The 20,945-nt window shown below is 52.9% G+C and overlaps 6 protein-coding genes across 6 annotated transcripts; all 6 read right to left on the bottom strand.

Moving 5' to 3' along the window:
* Positions 1 to 365: 365 nt before the first annotated feature.
* CONPUDRAFT_109764 (general substrate transporter) lies at positions 366 to 2,510 on the bottom strand. Its single transcript, XM_007774440.1, has 4 exons — positions 2,432 to 2,510; positions 2,236 to 2,370; positions 1,377 to 2,175; positions 366 to 1,316 (listed from the first exon to the last, which is right to left on the bottom strand). Exons 1-4 carry the CDS (start codon positions 2,447 to 2,449, stop codon positions 697 to 699), a joined length of 1,572 nt encoding a protein of 523 aa, XP_007772630.1. The 5' UTR covers positions 2,450 to 2,510; the 3' UTR covers positions 366 to 696.
* Positions 2,511 to 3,725: 1,215 nt separating this feature from the next.
* CONPUDRAFT_84387 (prolyl-tRNA synthetase) lies at positions 3,726 to 6,864 on the bottom strand. The gene is made up of 9 exons (XM_007774439.1): positions 6,276 to 6,864; positions 5,856 to 6,199; positions 5,708 to 5,801; positions 5,511 to 5,646; positions 5,393 to 5,457; positions 5,251 to 5,340; positions 4,562 to 5,181; positions 4,164 to 4,471; positions 3,726 to 4,016 (listed from the first exon to the last, which is right to left on the bottom strand). Exons 1-9 carry the CDS (start codon positions 6,598 to 6,600, stop codon positions 3,857 to 3,859), a joined length of 2,142 nt encoding a protein of 713 aa, XP_007772629.1. The 5' UTR covers positions 6,601 to 6,864; the 3' UTR covers positions 3,726 to 3,856.
* A 557-nt stretch (positions 6,865 to 7,421) lies between these two features.
* Positions 7,422 to 10,032, bottom strand: CONPUDRAFT_146256 (kinase-like protein). The gene is made up of 11 exons (XM_007774438.1): positions 9,780 to 10,032; positions 9,625 to 9,699; positions 9,356 to 9,553; positions 9,270 to 9,300; positions 9,164 to 9,201; positions 8,893 to 9,108; positions 8,513 to 8,834; positions 8,398 to 8,456; positions 8,149 to 8,333; positions 7,792 to 8,087; positions 7,422 to 7,722 (listed from the first exon to the last, which is right to left on the bottom strand). Exons 1-11 carry the CDS (start codon positions 10,026 to 10,028, stop codon positions 7,640 to 7,642), a joined length of 1,752 nt encoding a protein of 583 aa, XP_007772628.1. The 5' UTR covers positions 10,029 to 10,032; the 3' UTR covers positions 7,422 to 7,639.
* A 962-nt stretch (positions 10,033 to 10,994) lies between these two features.
* CONPUDRAFT_75996 (kinase-like protein) lies at positions 10,995 to 13,566 on the bottom strand (the record flags this gene model as incomplete). The annotated part of the gene is made up of 11 exons (XM_007774245.1): positions 10,995 to 11,073; positions 11,278 to 11,333; positions 11,537 to 11,687; positions 11,744 to 11,835; positions 11,978 to 12,012; positions 12,085 to 12,396; positions 12,452 to 12,646; positions 12,750 to 12,870; positions 12,928 to 13,125; positions 13,184 to 13,246; positions 13,303 to 13,566. 11 exons carry the CDS (start codon positions 13,564 to 13,566, stop codon positions 10,995 to 10,997), a joined length of 1,566 nt encoding a protein of 521 aa, XP_007772435.1.
* A 265-nt stretch (positions 13,567 to 13,831) lies between these two features.
* On the bottom strand, positions 13,832 to 17,708 carry CONPUDRAFT_129460 (isoleucyl-tRNA synthetase). Its single transcript, XM_007774437.1, has 15 exons — positions 17,460 to 17,708; positions 17,334 to 17,406; positions 17,149 to 17,282; positions 16,949 to 17,093; positions 16,845 to 16,898; positions 16,559 to 16,788; positions 16,368 to 16,506; positions 15,829 to 16,317; positions 15,204 to 15,775; positions 14,932 to 15,144; positions 14,794 to 14,875; positions 14,491 to 14,741; positions 14,342 to 14,442; positions 14,192 to 14,286; positions 13,832 to 14,128 (listed from the first exon to the last, which is right to left on the bottom strand). The coding sequence occupies exons 1-15, from the start codon at positions 17,694 to 17,696 to the stop codon at positions 13,881 to 13,883; spliced, it is 3,063 nt and encodes a 1,020-aa protein (XP_007772627.1). The 5' UTR covers positions 17,697 to 17,708; the 3' UTR covers positions 13,832 to 13,880.
* Positions 17,709 to 17,891: 183 nt separating this feature from the next.
* Positions 17,892 to 20,779, bottom strand: CONPUDRAFT_129457 (uncharacterized protein). Its single transcript, XM_007774436.1, has 5 exons — positions 20,680 to 20,779; positions 19,666 to 20,610; positions 19,074 to 19,613; positions 18,881 to 19,018; positions 17,892 to 18,831 (listed from the first exon to the last, which is right to left on the bottom strand). Exons 1-5 carry the CDS (start codon positions 20,695 to 20,697, stop codon positions 18,637 to 18,639), a joined length of 1,836 nt encoding a protein of 611 aa, XP_007772626.1. The 5' UTR covers positions 20,698 to 20,779; the 3' UTR covers positions 17,892 to 18,636.
* Between the last annotated feature and the right edge of the window lie 166 nt (positions 20,780 to 20,945).

Genomic DNA, 20,945 nt, shown 5'->3' with positions numbered 1-20,945 from the left:
TACCGTATTCAAGTAGACCTTCGAGGACCGATCTATCATGCAAAAAACGAGCACATTGAAAGCGGCGTGCTCTCCGCTCGGAGGTCACACCGCCGACGCCAACCACCAGGCTCAGATCACTCCGACTCATAAATCGTCAAATTGCTCAAGAGAGCGTCACTCGTGCCTGTCAACTGAATCACATTTATCACAGCGTATCGAGGGCGCCTGTTGGCGTGACGTAAGGTTTGCGCGACTCGGTGCTCACACCGGCGCGTGAACGCAATCCCGACGCAAAGCAACACCCAAGCTCAGGCGCTCATCGTGGCGTCATGAAGAGGACTCGGACTGATCATACGCGGCAATATTCACACTTGAGCTTGAAAGGAGGGGGTATGAAGTTTTTTGGATTTTCATTCCAAGTGGTATGGAATTACAGTCGTCCATAGCTTACAAGGCAAATACGCAAAGAAGACAGGGATAGACGTCCAGCGAGTGTTTCTCACAACACCACAGCCGTGAAGTACGTGTACACTAAGATGCGCCTAGCCTTGGAGGGGGAGGGATACTAAGATAGTCGGGTAAGAAGCGAAAACAACAGCAGCGGCGGAAAGAACCCTTCCTTCCGGCGCAAGAACCCACGATCAAGGAGAAGAAGAAGAAGAGGAGGAGAAGAAGGAAACGGAGACGCGAAAAAGGTCCAAAAAGCGGGGGAGCTTATGCGGAATCCTTCTCGATCGAGCCCTCCTTCTCTCCGAGCTTCTCGTTGAGCTCCGCGTTCTCGTTCTGGACCTGCGCGAGGTTCTTCTTGCCGACGTCGCGGCCGATCTTCCAGGCCTGGAACATGTGGCCCTGCGCAAAGATCTCCTCAACCTCCTCGAGCGTGCGCTGCGCCGTCTCGGGGAACATGAAGAAGAACTGGATGCACGCAGCGAAGTTGAACGCCGCGAAGATCAAGTACGTCTTCCACCCGATCGCAGCCAGAGCGGGCGGCACAGCCCACGCGAGCGCGAAGTTGAACAGCCAGTTGACCGCGGTCGAGACGGCCACGGCCTTGCCGCGCACGCGCATCGGGAAGATCTCGGCGGGGTACGTCCACGAGACGGGGCCGAGCGTGATGGCGAACGAGCAGACGAAGAGGTACGAGCAGACGATAACACCCTTGGTGACACCCTCGTGGCCGTTGATGACCCAGACACGCGAGCCGTCGACATTGCCCCACTCTCCGAAGCCGCCCTGGAGACCACCGACGAGGGAGAGGAAGAAGCCCATGAGGAATGTGCCAATGATGATGAGAGGACGACGGCCCCAGCGGTCAATGTAGATGATGGCGGGGACTATAACATCGGATTAGCATACTGTTCATAAATCGCAACGCGAGTGCGCAAAAAACTTACTCGTGAAGAGCACGTTGAGGACATACTGGACGGAGTCGGCAATGAGGTTACCACGGGTACCGGTGAGACCAGCGCCCTCGAAGACGTAGATAATGTAGTACATCATGACGTTCATGCCGGAAAGCTGAGACCACATCTGCATCGAGGCACCAAGGAAGACACGGCGGCGGATACCAGGCTTGAGCAGATCGAGGTAGGACTTGGCGCCCTCGGTGCGCTCGAAGGTGACCTGCTGCTTGATCTCCTCCCACTCGAGCAGGACGAGCTCGTCGTTGGTGTTGCCTCCACCGTGGAGGTCAGCGAGAATCTGGAGCGCCTGGTCGTCCTCGCCGCGGTCGATGAGCCAACGGGGCGACTCGGGGAAGTAGAGCATGCCGAGGGTGAGGACGAGGGCAGGGACGAGTTGGAGACCCCATGGAATACGGAAGGAGGCCTCGCCGGCGATGTAGGAGCAGCCGAATTGGACAAAGTACTGCAACATGATACCCCAGGTGATGGCCCACTGCTGGAAGGAGACGAAGCGACCACGGAGCGCCGGGTGGGTGACCTCGGACTGGTAGACGGGGACGGTGGCGGAATAGAGACCGACGGAGAAACCGTTGATGATACGACCGGCGACGAGCATACCGCGCTCTTGAGCGGCGCTCTGAAGGATGGAGCCGACAACCCAGACGAGACCAGCGAGAAGAATGGTCTTCTTACGACCGATCGCGTCGGCGAGCTTGGTCACGGTGAGGGCACCGATGAGCGAGCCGGCAGGCATGGCCGCGACAATGGCACCCTGGGCATTGGAGCCGGGCTGGAAGGAAGATGGATGTTAAAACGGCATCAAGGAGACGATAAATAGAGATCAACGTACGTGGTCGAAAACTTCGAAGTAGGCCTGGTTGTTGAGCACTCCGGACATGGACGCAATGTCCAGACCGAAGAGGCCTCCACCAATACATGCGAAGGTGCCTACGAGGTAGGCATTGGAGGCGACGCGAGCGCTATACTATAAAACAAAGGACGCGTGAGTCGGTGTCGGGCAAGTCGATAAGATGGAGGAGACGTACCCCTTTGCCGAGCGACATGGTGAGGGTTTCTTCGGAAGCGAAGAAGGGAAGAGAGCACTTGAGGAAGTGGGGATGGAGAAGAGGATCGGTTTATATAGTGACCGACAGGGTAACCGGCAGCTGACAGTCCCGCATGGGTCTGGGGCGTGGCAGGGCGTTGGCATGATTTGAATAAGGAAGGGATCAGTATATGATGGAAGTCATGAGGTCCTCCGGTACGCGACCTGCACATGGACACAATTGACAACGGAGGGTGCTTTTTAGCCTTTTTTCGCGCACATAAGGAGGAGGAGTGTCAGTGTCAGATTGTTGACAACCTCCAGGCGCAGCATCCCGGCCGCTGTAGAGAGCTGGCACGAGTGGTGTAAAGTGGTGTATATGGTGTGTTGCCTGCGCTCTGCAAGTTCAGAGACATTTGGACACGAGCTGAGACCAAAGCTGACAAGAAAAGGTGGAGGAGGGTGGCTCGTGAATCAGGATCTGGGGTTACAACCCCATTGAAACGGAAGGCAGACTCCCCACATTCATCAAAATTCTGGCCAGCGATTCTCCGATGTTCTTGCCCAGACTGGCGGGGCTGGAGTGCGTCCGATTTGATGGTCGTCCTTGTCGTGCCTGGAATCCAGCAACGTCCAGATCATTCTCTGCTCCGCCCGTGGGCAAGTTGCGGGCGCTAGCAATGGAATTCATCTTCCGGTATTGAGCATCGCAAGACATTTTGTTGATCGGCATGCATGGGTGACAACCGCTTCGCTCCCCATTCCCCTTGCAGCCGCGAAGGACGTCACTGGCCATGAGTGACATGAGCATCGTGTCCGTCGGCCATGTCGAGCATTGTCGGAGGCGCTGGCAGGGTCGACGAGCGCTCGGAGGACACTCCGAAAGAGGCATCCCGTCAGGGCGTTCATCACCATTCTCCACAGCTGCAAACCTCCACAAACCATCGCGGGGTCGAAAACGGCCCCTGGCAGAAGCCCCATGTTCCTTCCGTATCGGGTAAGTACCTCCCGAAACGCGCGGGGTTTGTTCTGACGCCTGTCCGTGGGATGAGACTTTTTGCGGCTCTGAAGCCTAATCGATCTCCTTCTTCCACCTGCCCGAGCGAGAGACTCCGAGACGCGTGTGGGAGTCAGGGCCTATTCAGGGCTGTACCTGACCGGACGACGTCAACGTCTGCTCATTCTGTGATGCAAATTGACAGCCTGATCGAAACACACGTAGCCACCCGATCGACCCCACATACCTTTTCGGTCGGACGACACCAAACGTTTTGCACAAACGCTCTGTACATACCATCAAACTGGATTATGATTCTCCTCCAAAAGAACAAGCACACATGTAATTACCGCACGAAACCTCGAACTTCTAACCTAAAGAAATATAGTACTTCTTTCAACATAACTTTCTTACGCTTGCGCCTCGCACTTAGTAAGACCGACCAAACATGGTCCACCGTTTGGCGTCCTGGCCACACGCCGGGCACTTGGTCTGCCCAGGCACAATGGGCGTCCAACGTGCCTGGTCGAACGGAATGCACAGCGACTTTGCGCCCGCTGAAGGAGCCCTCTCGTCCGTCGGACCGGAACTGCCCAAGAGAAGACGAGATCCCAGTCAGCCTCCGAAGACAACAATGAAAACCAAATGAACGAATGAATGGCTGCTCCGGGACGAATACCCCGGGCCAACGATGGAGAGCTAGAGGATGAAAGGGAGAGATGAGCTGTCGACTCACACTTGCGCACTCCGCTCCTTGATGTCGTCCTCGCACGCCTCGACCTCGCACCACGGGATCACCGCGACGCACTTGTTGTTGAGCGTGGGCACCACGTCCTCCCAGCGCGTGACCTCGATCAGGCGCGAGTCGTATTCCTTCTTCGCCTTCGTGTACATGTCCTTCTGCACAGTCTCCAACAGACCCGACACCGTGGAGCCAATGTCAGCCAGAGGCACCGGCGTCTTAGCGCCCGAGTGGCGGCGCACGGCGACAGTCTGCTGCTTGGCAAGATCGTTGGGTCCGATCTCGAGTCGGAGCGGGACACCCTGGCAGAAAATAAGACAAAATGATCGTGAGCACATAGGTCCGAGTCGGAAGGGCGTCAACTTCAGGCTTGCGCCCAAAACAAAACACACCTTCTGTTCCCAGTCGTTGAACTTGTAGCCGGGGGTATAACCGTCCCGAAGGTCTGCCTTGGCCCTGATATCGGCCTTGATGAGCGTCTGCGCGAGCTCCTCGCAAGCACCATTAATCTTAGCCCGATCGGCATCGGACGTCTTCGCCGTAATACCGCAAGGCACAACGACGACCTGGATAGACGCGACACGCGGGGGGAGAACGAGACCCTGGTCATCGCCATGGATCATCGTCATCACGCCGATCGTCCGCGTCGAGAGACCCCAAGAGTTCTGCCAGACGTACGTCTTGCCCTGGCCCGTCGGGTCGTTCGGGTCCTCGACCACGATGTTGAACATCTCCGGCCTGGAGAAGTTCTGCCCGAGCGAGTGCGACGTGCCACCCTGGATGCCCCGGCCCGTCGTCGGCACGAAGCCCTCCACGGTAGTGGTATAAAGACCGCCAGCGAACTTCTCCTTTTCAGACTTGACACCTGGGATCACGGGGACGGCCAGAAGCTCCTCATAGACGCGGCGGTACAGATCGAGAATGTCCATAACTTCCTTGTCTGACTCGGCCTTGGTCAGGAAGGCGGTGTGGCCTTCTTGCCACAGGAATTCACGCGTTCTCAGGAACGGCTCTAAATTGAAAGCGGAGACGGTCAGGATTTTCAGGTCCGAGGCTAGAAGTGCGTAGCGTTGGTGCTTACGAGGGTGTTTAAACTCCCAGCGAACGACACTGTTCCACTGGTTCAGCTTCAGCGGCAGATCGCGGTGGCTCTTGATCCATTTGGCGTAGTCTATTTTTTCGGTGAGCATGAAGTCCGCCGACATGACCTGTCTAATTCTCACAAGGGTACATGACCGTCTCTGACGTCGGCCGGATAGCAATTGGCTCCTCCAGTTCTGAGTTTCCACTGTCGTGTGTCTGAGCCATACCGTGTAAAAGGAAGAGAGAAAATCTGCTTACGCTCTGGTAACCCATGCGACCTCAGGAGAGAACCCCTCGATGTGGTCCTTTTCTCGTTCAAGGACCTTGGATGAGACGAACATGGGGAAGTACGAGTTCTGAACGCCGAGTGCCTTGATCCTCTTGTTGAACCACTCTGGGCCACGGGAGAGTTAGTTAGTACAAACTCGATACTTGGATCCATAGTCGCAACACACCTTGAATCTCCTCCCAGATGCTATACGACCAAGGTTTCAGGATGTAGCACCCACTGACGTTATAGTACTCCAGCATATCAGCCTTGAGCAGGACCTGGGAGATTCTAGTGAGTAAGGTGGGTTCGAGGATGAAAGGGGAACGACTCACGTTCTGATACCAGGCGGAGAAATCGCCATCCTTCCGCACACCAATAGCGATCTGCACGGCGCCCTCGATCTTTGCATCATCCTTCTCCTTGACAGTCGGCTTGGCGGTCACGCCAGCGGCGACGCCGCCGTCGCTCTTCAGGCTCTCGAAGTCGATCACCTGGACTTTCGTCTCCTCGTTCTCGAGACTCGTGATGTATGATGCGATTTCCTTCCCTGTGAGGAAGACGGTGGCCGAGGAAGAGAGGGCATGCACAGCGAAGGGGGCGTTGGATGACTCGATCGATGAGTCAAGGACAGTCACGATTTTGGGGAAGATGCTCTGGTTGATAGCAAGCGGGGAGACTGCCGTCGCGTTGCGCGTAATCATATCAGTCTAAAAACACGATGTCCGCACAGAAAACCAATGAGAGAAACGCACGAGAGTTCTTATCGAGCGCGAAAAACTCGCTGAGGAGGTCCTCGGACGCGAGGCGAAGCTCCTTGAGGTTGAGCTTCTTGCCGAGCGCGGACGAGCTCGTCTCCGTCTGATCACGGGCGATCACGACGACGGGGACGGGTGTGGCCGTCTTCGCGGTCTTGGGCTTGAAGACGAGGACCTTGATGGGCTCGAAGCCCGCTGGGGTGGATGCGTCCTGTGCGAGGGCGTCGCGCCATTCCTGCGGGGAGGCCGTCGCGGCGTGGTTGACGTGCGCGGTGGGCTTGATGGAGAGCGCCTCGAGCGCCTGAAGGAAGGAGTCCGACATGCTGCTGCTGCTGGGCGTCGTCGAGTTCGAGGAGAGCGAGGAGAGAGTGCGACGCGCGCTGGGGCTTGGGTGAGGGGTTTTGTACGCGGTCTGACTAGGATTGGGATTAGGATATAAAAGTGACTCGGGCTTTATCAGATGCGCAGAAACGTGATCAGATCGTGGGTGGCCTGCGCTGCTCGAAGAACACGCCCGCGTCGTCGCCGACCGCCATGTCCTTCGTCCCGCAACTCGCCATGCAGCACGCATCCGCCTGGTCTGCCGTCGCTCCTGGTGGTGGGTGGCACGTTGCGTCCCGGTTGGCAATTTTCGCGTCAGAGACCGCCGCCGGGTCCCACGAAGCGTAATGAATTGACGACCAGCGACCCTTAGACGCGTCGCGTACACAGGGGCAGCAGGCTCCTAGCACAGGACGACAATGTTCATGGCATTGGAGACCTTTGTGGCCATGCATGGTGTCCCATTGCTACCTCATGGTCCACGGGTACATCCCCCGTTAAATAGAACACATGCATTCGCACCACACGTATCAAAACACGTCCATCATGACAGTGCAGTCCCAATGCAAGCCAGCACTTCAAATTCTTCTCATGCCTCGGGTTCCATAGCAATGAATGACGCTCTTCCGAACTCCTTGTGGATATGTGCTCAACTACATGCGTCATGACCTGGGGGACTCGAGAAGTCGCGTGCATGCCAAGTACCCTCGAACTCAGCCACGTACTTGCAGCCTGAGGCTTGTGCATCAAAACTTGAGTGGTGTGTATCTACAAACTCAAACTTCGTTGTGCTGCCCTCAGTGGCTGGACTGAGTTGGATCTGAGGATACTACAATCATTTTGAGATTCTGAGTAAAGCGTCTGTCTGCGTTTGTGTCCAAGTATAAGGTCTCTCAGTTCAGCGATCAAGTCATCGCGGCTGTTTGTCCATCCCTCCTTAACCATCTTCCAGTGCGCGTGTCCTTTGCATGTCCTCGCATTTCCAGTTCCGTGCTCCTAATAATCTCTTTCATTGTCTCAACCCATCACCCTTTCACAAGTTACTCGTTTCTGCCCGTCTTCGGACTCAGCTTGAGCTTGCCAAGCCGATTTATTATAGACCATCCCGACGGGGAGCGTGCATCTGTACAGGAATCATCAGCGTAATTGACTTGTCGGTGTAAGGGAGCTAAAGGCCCACGCAAGACCGAACCTGACTGCGTCAACAATGGTCGACCTGGTGAAGTCCGTGTCGCCGCCTCCTGGCGTGGAATATCAAGCGAATCAGCAATGGTTCTGATTTTCTTGACATAAGAGTCGTAGCAGAGCTGGTAAACAGGCCAGATGATCTCAGGCTGGAGCATTGTGATGGAGGACCATTCGGCTTGCAAGGCATTGGCAAGGCCAAGAAGTAGCCTTCTGACGGTGTCGGGCAAAGGATCGAGGCTGCCCTCGTCACGAAGGGCTGTCTGCAAAATATGGTGCAGCTTTGAGACGTAGGGAGCAAGTCTGTTGGAAGTCAAGTATGAGCTCATTTTCTTGGGTAGCACATTGGAATCTGTTGACGCACCCGGGGTGATGGATGTCTTGCTTCAACAGAGCGATAGCTTCACCTATGAGGTTGATGTCCTCCCCAAGCCGAGTGTAGAGCTTCTTCATTTCAGGGAAGTTGTAGTCTGAGACCTTCGTCAGGATTTCGTTTGCTAGACGATTGAGACAGGAACACAAGTCATGACAGACGATATCCAAGGCTATCTGTCATGTCATAATGAGATAGCTCGTTCGGATTTATCAGAACGGTCAGGAAAACTCAAATTACCTGGGTTAATCGCCTGTCTCGAAAGATGAAGTCCACCGCGCTAGCCAGGCTCCGGTGAACTTTACGTGTCATTTGTGAGGGGTCCAAACTTGCGCAGCATTGTGTACGCACATACCTGCTCCATTTTGATAGCTTACCTGACGCCTCAGCGGCTTACGTTGAGAAACTCGTAGACTTTTCGCACCCAATATTGGGATTGGGATGACGATGATCGTGGGCACGGCGTGGATGTCTATCTGTGAGCTGATGAAGCGGCATACTTCATTAATAGTAGGGCGTCCAGTTCCTCTATTCTGAGTCGACCAGCATATCTGCAGGAAGTCCCAGTAAATGTCTGAGATAGCAGAACATCGTTGGGGTCTCCGGTTCTTGACTACTTCCGTCAAGACCACCAACTCATTCTTGATGTGGTGATATGGAATGTTTCCGGACAGAACCTGCTGTCAGATGAGCAAAACACGATAGGTGTGTTGGTGGGATTATATTTATACACACCTGAAACATGATGCTGCCGAAAGAATATACGTCCGCTTGCGTAGTAGGCATCAGCAACGTACCATCCTCCGGTTCAATGAGCAGTTCAGGAGCTGTCCAGCGAATTGCGCCTTGCCTGACCGAGCTGAAGTAAGAATTACCGAACTCTGCAAGGATGGTAGACATTCCAAAGTCTGCCAGACATGCACGGCCGGCGCTGTCCATGAGGATATTGGGCTAGGCGAAAAGAAGTGTTGGGTGATGCGCTGATAACACGCTATATGCCACCTACACTGGTGAGATCCCCGTGAACAATAGCATGGGAGTGCACTGAGAGGAAGAATAAACGTCAATATTTGCATCATAGATGCGTCACAGTGGCATAAATTTGGACTAACAATACTGAAGTCCGGACGTGACATCGTTCAGCTGTGCTAGTGATTAAGTTCTCTTGATTCTCCGAAGGTGTCGTTGTTTGACGTACGATATCAAATTTGTCAGCCATGGAAAGGCGCAGCCCTCTCGAAGACTCGATGTAGTTGTTGAGATTGCCTCCGCTAGCCCACGGACAAACCATTGCGGGAAAAGGACCAAAATTGGCCTGATCATACACGAGGCCGCAGAGGGGCAGTATGTTCTCGTGTCTGAGCTTCTTCCAGACGCGAAGCTCTCGTCCAATCCTCTAGGCAAAGAAGATCAAAAGTTCAGTTTCAGTTCCAGAAATAGCGACTTGCTGTTGCACAAGAACCTCACTTTCCGACCCTTCCGCAAGCGAACCTCAGCATCGTTTCCCACTGGCAATGGCCGACGCACGGCCTTCACTGCCACCTTTTGATCGCCCGTTTAGTGAGCCATTCTTGGAGCCATTCTTGGAGCCATCCAGCGCTTGATCCAAAAAGTAGACACACCTGCAGCACGGAGGTCGCACCTTTTATGCGCAAGACAGCCTTGAAGATGTCGCCATAGCCTCCATTTGCCACCGGGTGCCCCTTCAGACCCGTAATGTCCGAAGTGAGATCAGGAAGAGGATCGTTCTTGCTGTTTCGCTTGGTGGCGACATGGCTCCAGAATGATGGTTTCCTTCTCAAAGGAGGGACGCGAGGGGCTATAAATGCGACTTCGGGTAGCGAAGGCGCACTCCATGGGGGAGTGCTCATCGACGGCAGCTGGTATGGGAGAGGTTCATCCAAGTCATCAGATGTTTCATGCCTATATATGCGTGACTGCAGTTATGCTGCGGATATGAAAGGTGAAGAAGGACGGCGGCCCCACCAAGGGCAACTTGACAACACAATCATTGTTAATGCTGTAGCTGCGGCACGTTATGCGATGGTCGAAGATTTTTGTATTATTCTTGCGGTTCTTCGGCAAACCTCAAGAATTTGGCGGTGAAAGTAGTACAGCAAGTCTCTGTCCCCATGCTAGGGAAGGGAGGCGAATAACATCGACAATGACGTAGCACGGCCGGCGGGACGCTAAATCGGGCGTCTATACTTATATCCTGGTTTTGTAATGTTCGAGACGGAGATCAAGGTGGGTCCTCAAAATACACGGCGGGTAAGCGCCTCCGCGCTTTCAAACTTTGCTCAGATGATGTTTCATCGATCCTGCGGTTGGCTGGTCAAGGCGGGAAAGCAGTGAGTCGTGGGGGCCCTACAGAGGTTGATCACAACGAAAATTAGGAGGTGAACAAGGGCCTCAAGGGCTCATGTTGCCGATAGCCAACGCCTCGGCCAGTGCATGGTTCTATAAAAAGCGGAGGATGTTAGGGAAACACTCCGCTTGTCACGGTTGGATCGCACGGCTGTGAGGTAGCGTGCTGTACAGAGAGGATCAAGAAGGGGGGCTGATTCGGAACACGGTGCTTAACATGCGTTAGCAGAAACTTGAAGTTAAACTTGGCGATGGATATCGATAGACAACGTTTAGGGCGTGGTGGTCGGACCAAAGTCCGATTTTAATGCGTGGGAACGGAAAAGTGTACACGCAAAAGGCTATGTATACGTACGTGCTATGTTCTCATGTAACTAAATCTAGTCTAGAAGCGTAGGTCCGAACATTAATAATGAAATGTTATGACCAAATTTCCCTGTGTTACACACATTTATTTTATTTTATAAAATTCACTTGATAGGCCAGTATTCGTGCAATGCGCCCAAAATATGGCTAGCATTATGCAAACGCTCCCTCTCCTCACTAATACTAATACCAATATCATTAATATTGTCAACATCCAGCGTCACCCTGCTCTAACCTATTTGAGCTTCGTTGTTTTTGCCTCATGAGTCCTTTCAGCTGCACATTGATGAGGACCTCATCATCTGAGTCCTCTACTAGTACGTTGAATTGACGTTTTGTGTCGGGTTTCGAGAAATCGAATACTCAGCGTAAGTTAATCTGACTCACCTGGTGTCGGATCCTTCTTTCTGCCCTCTGTTTCCCAATCGGTCGGGTGCGTGTGACTAGTTTCCATGCATAAATGATGAAAATTTGTAGGCTATGCTAGTGTCGGAAGCGGCGGAGAAGGAGGCCCGGACGGTCGAATTGAACGTGGCAGACGAGGAACAGCTCGGTTCGCAACTTCTAGCAAGTCTAGTAGCTTCCGTAATTTGTTGGTGCGATGTGTGTAACCGGCCTCATAAGGCGGCCACAGGATATGACGAACGGCGTGGAACTCAGCGTCCAATACCTCGACGACGGATCTAAGCAGCTTCTGGAGTGCAGTAAATATCTTCTCCGGAGTATTCGATACATCTTGCCCCTGCAGAACCATCTCCAATATGTCATGCAACTCTTCAGCAAGAATTGCGAGGCGACTGAAATTTGATATGAGCTCATTTATTGTGGTTATTAGTATCTTCAAACCACACACCAGGGCGGGCTTTTGTATATCTGCTTTAGTATTTTGAAGGCCTCGCCGGTTAAGATGAGGTCCTCTGCAACTTGATGATAAGCCACCTTTGCCTGTGCCATTGTATTTTGACTTAGTATGGTCTTCGCAAGGCTGACAAATCTTGAAGACAGGTCGTGCAAAACGGAGTCCAAAATGATCTTTGACCATAGATGGGATGAACTAGCCACGATGAAAGAAGTGACAAAAAGGTACCTGGGCATAACGAGAGGACAAACCGCGGGCAAACGCTATAGATAGGTTTGGATGTACTATGCAAACAGTGGGTGGGTGGCGACAGCTGAATTTGTTTGTATTCTCACCTGGGCCATCATCATAGTTGTTGTAACGTTTTAGAGAGTTGGCGTCGCTAATATGGCTTGCAATCGGGATGGAAACGGGAATGACGATAACGGTACGTTTGATGTGGAGATCAACTTGCGAATCGACAAACTTGCAAATCTCTTTCACGCTAGGACGATAAGCTCCATCTTTCTCTGACAACCAACATTCCTCCATAAAACTCCAGTGAGTGTCTGCGATTACGGGCCTCGAAAGCCTCCTTGGTTTCTTCCGCAAATAAACTTCACCGACAAGTGCGTTGTCGTTCTTGATATAGTGGTACGGGACTTTGCCTGACAGAACCTAGCTTCAAGTCAACGGACTCGGTGCTGAATGATGAGCTTATACATGCCTGGAGTATTATGCTACCAAAGGAATACACATCCCCTCGTGCTGTAGGTAGCACAACCTTTCCTTCCTGAGGTATAATGAGTGCTTCCGGGGCTGCCCAACGGAGTGCTCCCTGTCTAACAGAGCTGAAATACGTGTTACCAAACTCCGCGATGATAGTGGATAGTCCAAAATCTGCCAGGCATGCTCGGCCTGTGCCATTCATAAGGACATTGAGCTAAGGAACGGCAATCTAGATATCAGCGTAGTGTACCAAATTTGAACATTTGCTCGATATCCGCTGCTAAGGACTTACACTTGTGAGATCTCCATGTACTATGTCCCGAGAGTGGACTGTAATTATCTCCCGTTATTCGCTGTATGGATACATTAGACATGTTCTTACGATATTGTAGTCCAGCGGCGACGTCTCTAAGCTATTCATGGTAAGTGCACTTATGCATTAACTCCGAAGAAAACACGAGTCAACATACGATGCAAAATCTCTCGAGGGAAGAAAGACGGGTTCCATCCGAAGAACTGATATAACTGTGTAAACTTCCACGCTCAGCCCAAGGACAAATCATAGCAGGAAACGGGCCAAATTTGGCCTCATCATAGATTAATCCGCACAAAGGTATGATGTTTTCGTGGTCAAGTTGTTTCCAAACGCGAAGCTCACGCCCAATCCTCTGAATGAGCAGGGTGAGCCTGAGCAAGTGACATTGTAACATACGAATAAATACTGACCTTTCTACCCTTTCGCATCTCAACGTCATTCAGCGGTGGCCTTCGTAAAGCTTTGACCGCCACCTTGAGTTGGTTGATTATATGGTTATCCACGCAAACTATATTACTGTAAATCACACCTTTAAAGTTATCATAGGCTTTCCTGCCGCAATTTGAAGATTAGCCTCGTAAATGTCCCCATATCCTCCATGCGCTACAGGATGTCGTCCCAGGTCCTTGACGTTCCCAGTTAGGTTGGGGGGATCACTTTGGCTTTCATTCCCATTTTTGATAGCGGTAGTCCAGTCGGGAAGCTCTTTCAGGGGGAGGATTGCATAAAACACGACTTGTAGGAGTTCATTGGCGTTAGCACGGGGATATGGTCCTAGATGACGAGCGTTCATGGTGAGGTTAGTTGAGTGTCAGTGTCAGATCCGACCTTCTGACAGTGACGTGGACTTTGCTGAAGAAGCACAGCTGCAGCATCTTGAGTTCATCAACAATCCGCATAATATAGGACTTGGAAAACACCAGAGAGGCGTAGTCCACCGATTACGTGGGAACGGGCCTCACTGCCACTGAGAATCTTAGTTTCACGACCAATTCACGACATCACAACATCTTCACAACATCGTAGGCAAAGGAAGAGCGAGGAGAAGTGTTTCGGGTATTACGATATTTCCGATATCTCAAAGATTACTCTATATCTAAACTTATGTTAGTGTCTCTCAACGACGTCTTCGCAACGTCCACAGAGTTTTTTGTCCTCCTCCTTGGTGTAGGTCCAGCACCGAGGACACTTGCCTTTTTCTGCAGGTCTGACGCGAATCAGCTCCACCCCTTGAACATTGGCAGGTTCGATGGCCAAGTCTCGCGACTCGTGCCAACGAAGGTCAGTGCTGGTTAACGAAGGTTTCGTCATCAGATGGACATCAGACACGATAAAAAGGGTCTTTAGGAAGTTTTCTAAGTCCATCGACGTGGGTTAATTCATACCCGAGACAGCTTAGCGGGCTAAAGAAACCATACCTTCGCGCTTAAGTAGGGCGACGAGGTCGCTTCCGCCACCTATATCTTCGGGTATGACGATGTCCACAACAGCTTCTAGGGAGTTCCTGAGATCTCTGCGAGAGGGATGAGCGAACTAAACAACACATGAAAAAAGGTGCCTAGCCATACCCCTTTCTTCGAGCCTTCTCGAGAAGACCAAGGACGAGAGATCGGATTTCAAACAGTTGAGTCATATCAGCTTCTGCACGGGGATCCTCCCACTGCGGGTCCTGGACGACTGTGAGACTCTAAACTCGTCATTCAAAGAAGCAACTTACCATCGGAACCCACTTCTGAGAGAATACGGAAGCCTGGGTGCCGTCGACCTTGTGTTCGTTGATCTCTTCGGCGAGGTGAGGCAGCACGGGCGCCATGACATGCGTCATCGTGTCAAGAACCTTGAGGAGCGCGTATACGACTGCACGGCGTTCAGGGCTATCGACGGCATTGATATACAGGCAATCTTTGACGATGTCAAAGTAGAATGAAGAGAGTGTGCTATAGGCGAAGTTGATGAGAGACGTCGTCACTGCGGATGCTTTGAGCAAAGTTTCAAGACATCAGGCGGGGACAACACACACCTCGGGGGAAGTTGTACGCAGAGTAGCCCTCGAGAGCCGTCTTCTCGAGTTTGTACAGCATGTGCAAAACGTAGCGCTCTGCCTGGATCGCATGTTCGTAGTGAGCGACACCTAGAGACGACCGGCTGCTCAACCTACCAGACCAAGCTCAGATTTCTGAACGTTCTTTGCCTGCTCTGCCGTCGAGTTTGTGTTGCTCAGGATGAACCTGGCGGAGTTGCGAATCTTGCGCAGAGCCTTGTCCGTTTGGTCAAGGATGGTCGGACCGATCGACATGTCTGACCAATACTCGACCGTAGATGCCCAGAGACGGAGTACGTCAGGGCCGTAGGCAGGCTCCTTCTTCTTGTCCTAGAAAAGCGGTATCTTGTCGGTCGCAAATCATCGAATTGGACCAAGATGAAATATACCTTGCCGCCGTGGATGACTGTCAGTGGACTGATGACGTTTCCCTTTGACTTGCTCATCTTCAAACCCTTCTCATCAAGCACCATCCCATGCGTGACAAGTGCGCCGTACGGGCTCGCCGGTCTGCGGTCATTCTTGCCGTCCTTCGGCGCATCAGCAGCACCAACTGCCGTAAGCAGCTGGCTTTGGAACCACCCGCGGTGCTGGTCAGATCCCTCCAAACAAACGTCCGCTAGGAACTTCCTGTCCGCCTGGCCGTCGAGGGCCCGAAGCATCGTCCAACTAGAACCGCTGTCGAACCATACGTCCATCGTATCCGTGCCCTTCTCCCACGCGCCTGCTCCGCCCTGCGCGGCGAGCTCAGGAGGCAGGAAGTCAGAAACAGGCCCGTCCCACCAGTGCGCGACGCCCTTCTCCTCAAAGACGCGGAGGATGTGCGAGAGAGTGGGACCATCGAGGACGACTCGTCCGGTGGGGATGTGGTGAAGCGCGGGAATCGGGATGCCCCAGACACGTTGGCGGGAAATGCACCACTCGGAACGGGAGCGGATGAAAGCCTCGAGGCGATTTCGCGCTATGGGACAACTGAACTATTAGAGGGAGAAGTATATAACACTGAGCACTCACAGTTGGGAGGGTAGAAAGCGACATCTTCAATAGCGTCTAAGGCATCTTGCTTGATATCGCCTAGATCTGCAAACCACTGCGACGTTGCCGTCACGATGACCGGTTTGTCCGTCTTCCAGTCGTAGGGATACCGATGCTTGACCCGTTCAATTTTGACCAAAGAGCCCGTCTCGCGAAGATACTCGACGATGCCCCTGCTCCCGTCGCCCAAGATATCCTTGCCAACAACGCGTTCAGCCAAGCTCGTTCCTACAACGTCTGCGATTTCACTGGAGAACGTTCCGGCACTATCGACGTGACAGACCAACGACGAATAGGCGTCAATCTTGGACTTCATGGCGAGGTAGTCTTCGTGACCATGAGCAGGGGCGCTATGAACGAGACCCGTTCCCGAATCCGGGGTGACATGATCGCCGAGAATGATGCCAAACGAACTATCCGTCGAGTGCTCGAATAACGATTGGTATTGCAACCCAGCTAGGTCCGTGCCTATAAACTAGTTGTAAATGGGAAAGGCTCATCCGGAAGAGAGGCCATACCGTGAACGTCAGCCAGGTGTTCTCTTGAGCCAAATAGTTTATCCAGCGCCTTCACGCGTTCCTTGGCAACGATAGTGATTTCCGAGCTGCCTTCCTTCCGCAAGAGCGAGTATGTTATCTCAGCGTTGACAGCGATGGCCTCAAATAGAAAGGATTAGAGAATGTGCGGATTCACCGAGGAACAAGTATACCATGTTTGCGGTGAGCGTCCAGGGTGTCGTAGTCCAAACCAATAACCGAACAGTATCACCCGGAGCTACCAGTTCTTTGAGCTTGCCACCTAGACTTTGCGACTTGACCGTGAAGTTGACATAGACCGAGTGAGAAACATGGTCGTCTTTGTAGACGAGTTCCGCCTCGGCAAGTGCTGAGCGCGACGAGGGGGAGTAATACACAGGTTTATTCTGACGGTAGATCATGCCTTCCGTGTTCTCCTCAGCTTACGCGTCTCATGTTGTTTAAAAAATAGGAACATACCTCGCTCGACCATCTTCTGGAACACGCGGAGCTGCCGTAGCTCATATTCATGATCTACATCATGTCAGTACGCTCCATGAAAGCACGTCAGAATCGCGACGCACCCAATGTCCGATACGTTGATTCGCGACTCCAGTCCGCCATAATGCCAAACTGCTTGAACTCCTCTTTCTGCCTCTCTATCTCGCGTTCCGCAACCCCTTTCGCCGCGGCCCAAATTTCATGGCGAGGGACGGAGAGAAGGTCTTTCTTCCGAGACATCAGGGGTCGATGGCGAGAACAACCAGAAGGGCGGAGCACATACCTGAAGTTCTTGTAGAGCCTTGTTCTCAATGGGAAGGCCGTGGCAGTCCCAGCCGGGAATATAGTGTACTCTGTGGCCAGTGGAGACGTAGTACCGATTAATAACATCCTTGATGATCTTGTTTAGCGCGTGACCTTGCTCAAGCTCAGCATATACGCGCAAACAAAACGAGATGGGTGACATACCAATGTGCAAGCTCCCGTTAGCGTACGGAGGCCCATCATGCATCACGAACAATGGTCCCTGCGCGTTCTTCCACTGTCCCAGAAGTTTGTACCAGAGCATGGCCCATATAACGCAAAATGACTTACCTGCCACCTATAAAGCTCTCCCGTTGTCCTAGCATGGAGCTTTCCATCTTCCTTGGACACGCTCGTTCGTAGCGGGAACGAAGTCTTGGGCAAAAGAATAGTGTGCTGGTAGTCGTGTGCAAGTGCTTCATTCGCAACTTTTCCGCCGAGCCTTGAGGCGCATGAATGGAAGCGAGACCTAAGGAGGGAGGCTGAAGGCCATGGTGGGCGGAGTGCCCTCGAGACCCTCGAGACCATCTTCGGAAATGCGCAAGGCTCACGTCGGTCGGGTCGGAGGTTCGCGCCGTAAATTTCGCGACGCGTCTGATGGGCGTCTAAATGTCCAGGCAATAGACGCCGACACTATTGCTCAAGCACTCCCAGTCCTCTACGTCCATGGATTTGTTTATTTAGATAGCTCACATTCACACATGCAGAGGAATTGGATATCGAGGTTTATTGTGTGAATCTACACGTACATCCCCACTAGGATAAACGACTTCTTATTAGACAACTCTGGACAACCCAGCTCAAAACGAACGACAAAGGGACGAAAAAAAGCTGGAAGAAAACATAGACCGAGGAGCGATATGTACATATAGTTATGTTGAGTGTTCGAAGTTGAGGATGAGGGTGGGAGTCGTGGTAAAGGGAGGACGGGGTTAGGCTGGGTACTGGGGTACTAGGAAAGCCAAAGGATGATGAGAGCGCGACGACAGAGTTAGGGCAGCGCGGGCAACGAGCAATCGGACGGGATAGCGTCTCGAGGAACGAGATAATTGCGATTGCGAGTACGAGCGACAGAGCGTTGCGCCAAAGCGGAGCGATAGGAGGCACTGTGTTCGGATAGAGGGCGACATCACGAGTAAGCATAGACAACATAGGGCATAGGGGCCGTGGGGAAGGCGAGGGGGATAGTGCCGATAGGTGAGGACAAATCGAGCGAGCGCGTCATTCGTGAGTGGGTGAGGGAGAGGACGGGTGAGGTTGCGCATAACAGGGAAATGAGATTTCATGAGAAAATGAGATGAGGGACGGAAAGCTCGTAGGCACTTCGAATAAACAAGGATGTTGATGGAATAAACAGTTGTGGTCGATGCCATGCGTATGATGCTTGTGTGTTGGTTGTCCATGCGAAGTGAAATGAGATTGCAAGTGGAAAATGAGCCAAGAAACCAGATATCGAGCGCGTGCGTTCCTAACGTTTCTCGGACTTGACCCGGTTGTGACCGTTCACTTGTTCTCTCAAAACCTCCAACTCTGCCTCCGCTGCGGCTTCCTGCTCTTGTCTCGCCCGGTTCTGGGCCTTGATCGCGGGGAGGTCCTCCCGAAGGTTAACCTGAGTACCTTCTTCCCACATCTCAAGGGCCCATTCGCGAACCCACACGCTAACCTAAACGAAAAATCAGCCATCACCCGGCCTGCTGATGACCACAACTCACCTTCATGAAGCGCTTGCCAGCATACTTCTTGTAGAACGACTCATGCCTTATGGGCTTGAGCACGTAGTTGAGCATCAGGTTAGCAGTCGGGATCAATGAGCTCTCCGCATAGGACGAGTAGTGCGCCAGGTTTGGCGTCTATACGGGGATATTTTTAGCTATGGTGTATGACGTCATCGAGAATGAGACTGACCCATTTGTCGTAGCCGAGAATGAGACGTGCCAGCCACATAGAAGCCGCAGCGACCAGCGACGGTGGGGTAGCGAGTAATCTCCACTCAAGAGCTCCAACCTCAATGAGATACTTCCCAATCGTCCGAGCTTTGACTTCGTATTCGTCAGCCTTGCTGATCCGACGAAGGTAGTGCATAGGGTTCGGGAAGCTGAGATTCCAGTCGATGGTCTTAAGGATGTACCGTTCAGCCTGCAGGATCTCAGCCTCGCTGTAAGACGAGTCTGCGCAGTGCAGGAAGTGAGAAACTGAAGGCGCGATGATTTCCTCGACCTTCGCCGCAACAAACAGGCACGTGATTCCGACAAGCTGGAGTTTAGCTAATGAGACGACGCGAGCAGACAAGAAGCGATCGATGATGTTAACGCAAAGGAAGAAGGTCTCGGGGAGTAGACGGAAGCGCGCATGAACCTGGACGAGCCAGTCCAGGAGGATGCCTCGCATTGACCATGCGAGCTCTTTTTGGCTCTCCATGTAGTTGGGGTTGGGTAGTGTCGTAAGCTTCGAATAGAGGGTGAGCTCGAAGCCAGAATATCAAACGAAGGAAACACACCTCCGTCTCCTTCATGTACTCGAAGATCTCATTGACATACTCACTGACCATCAATGGGTCATCAACGTCCTCCGCGTCAAGGTCCTCCCACTGGTCGCCGTTGGGGTCCGCTTCATCTTCATCGGCGAAGATATCAAGGCGAACAGCATCCTCAACATCGAGCTCCGGTAATTGTTCTTCCTCCTCGAAGAGTTTGGCATCATCGGGAACGTCAGAGGAAGTACGCCGCTTCTTGAAAACGCGGTCTTCTTCAATTTCCTCTTGGACCTGGTGCTTGACTGTGGTCCGCGACGGTGCCTTGCGACGGACCTCGACCTTCTTCTCCTCGACATGCGCAACAGCGCGGGATACAGTTTTCCGATGTCCAGTAGGAGCAGGTTTTATCGTATGCTTGTCCAGTGCCATTCCGTCATCTTCCTCAGCGAGAACCTCGAACTTAGACTCCTTGACGTGTGCTAGTGGACGAGACTGAGACGGTGCTGCGGTAGCCCGGGTCGTACGACGAGTGTTCGTCGTCGTGCTGCTGACGCTTCGAAGAGGTTGGCGGGAACCAACTGTAGAAGGGGGCTTGGTCTGGATCACGACGCCATCAAACTTGTCCCCCTTGACCGAAGGTGGTGCTTCCTTGCCCTTGCCCTTGGCATCTTTCGTGGGAGCTGCGACGGGGATGTTGCCAGACTTTGCCTTGTTGTGAAGTTTGGTGACCTCGCCAAGGGCCTCGCGCTTGCGCTTGCCTGCAGCGGGGTCGGGCTTCCCTTCGACATCGGAGGCATTACCGGCCTTGGCCCGGGAAGCCGCAGTAGCGGCAGTTGCCCGCGTGAGACCAGCTCCCTTGGTAGCTCCGCTGGCAGAAGGGGGTTTCGTTCGAGTAGCGATGCGGGTCGGACGAGTGACTGCGTTCTCGCTATTTTGAACGGTGCGAGTTAAACGCGTGGTGCGTCGTGTCTGATGAGGCAGTTCAACATTAAATGTCAGTTTCGGAGTGGTTTAAGCTCGAATCTCGAGGAAACTTGCAGGTATGTTAGAGGCCATTTCACAGCTGCACCCGCGAGCTCTTAAGATACTATTATGAGGGAAGGTGACGAGCGGGCGGGGACGAGCTGGATGGTGAGCGGGAGTGGAGGGCAGATGAGGGCCTGAACAAATCCGGAAGTGGCCATTTTCAACTAACCAGTCGCTAACACGACCAAATAAACACGAGCGCGTTCCGTCACGTGAAACCCGCCTAACGAGCACGCGCTCGAGCGCGCCTCGGCTGTAATATCGCCCCACGAACTTCC

Source organism: Coniophora puteana (genome assembly GCF_000271625.1).
Source record: "Coniophora puteana RWD-64-598 SS2 unplaced genomic scaffold CONPUscaffold_12, whole genome shotgun sequence".
Lineage (NCBI taxonomy): Eukaryota > Fungi > Basidiomycota > Agaricomycetes > Boletales > Coniophoraceae > Coniophora > Coniophora puteana.
This window is presented reverse-complemented; position numbering and strand designations above follow the sequence as displayed.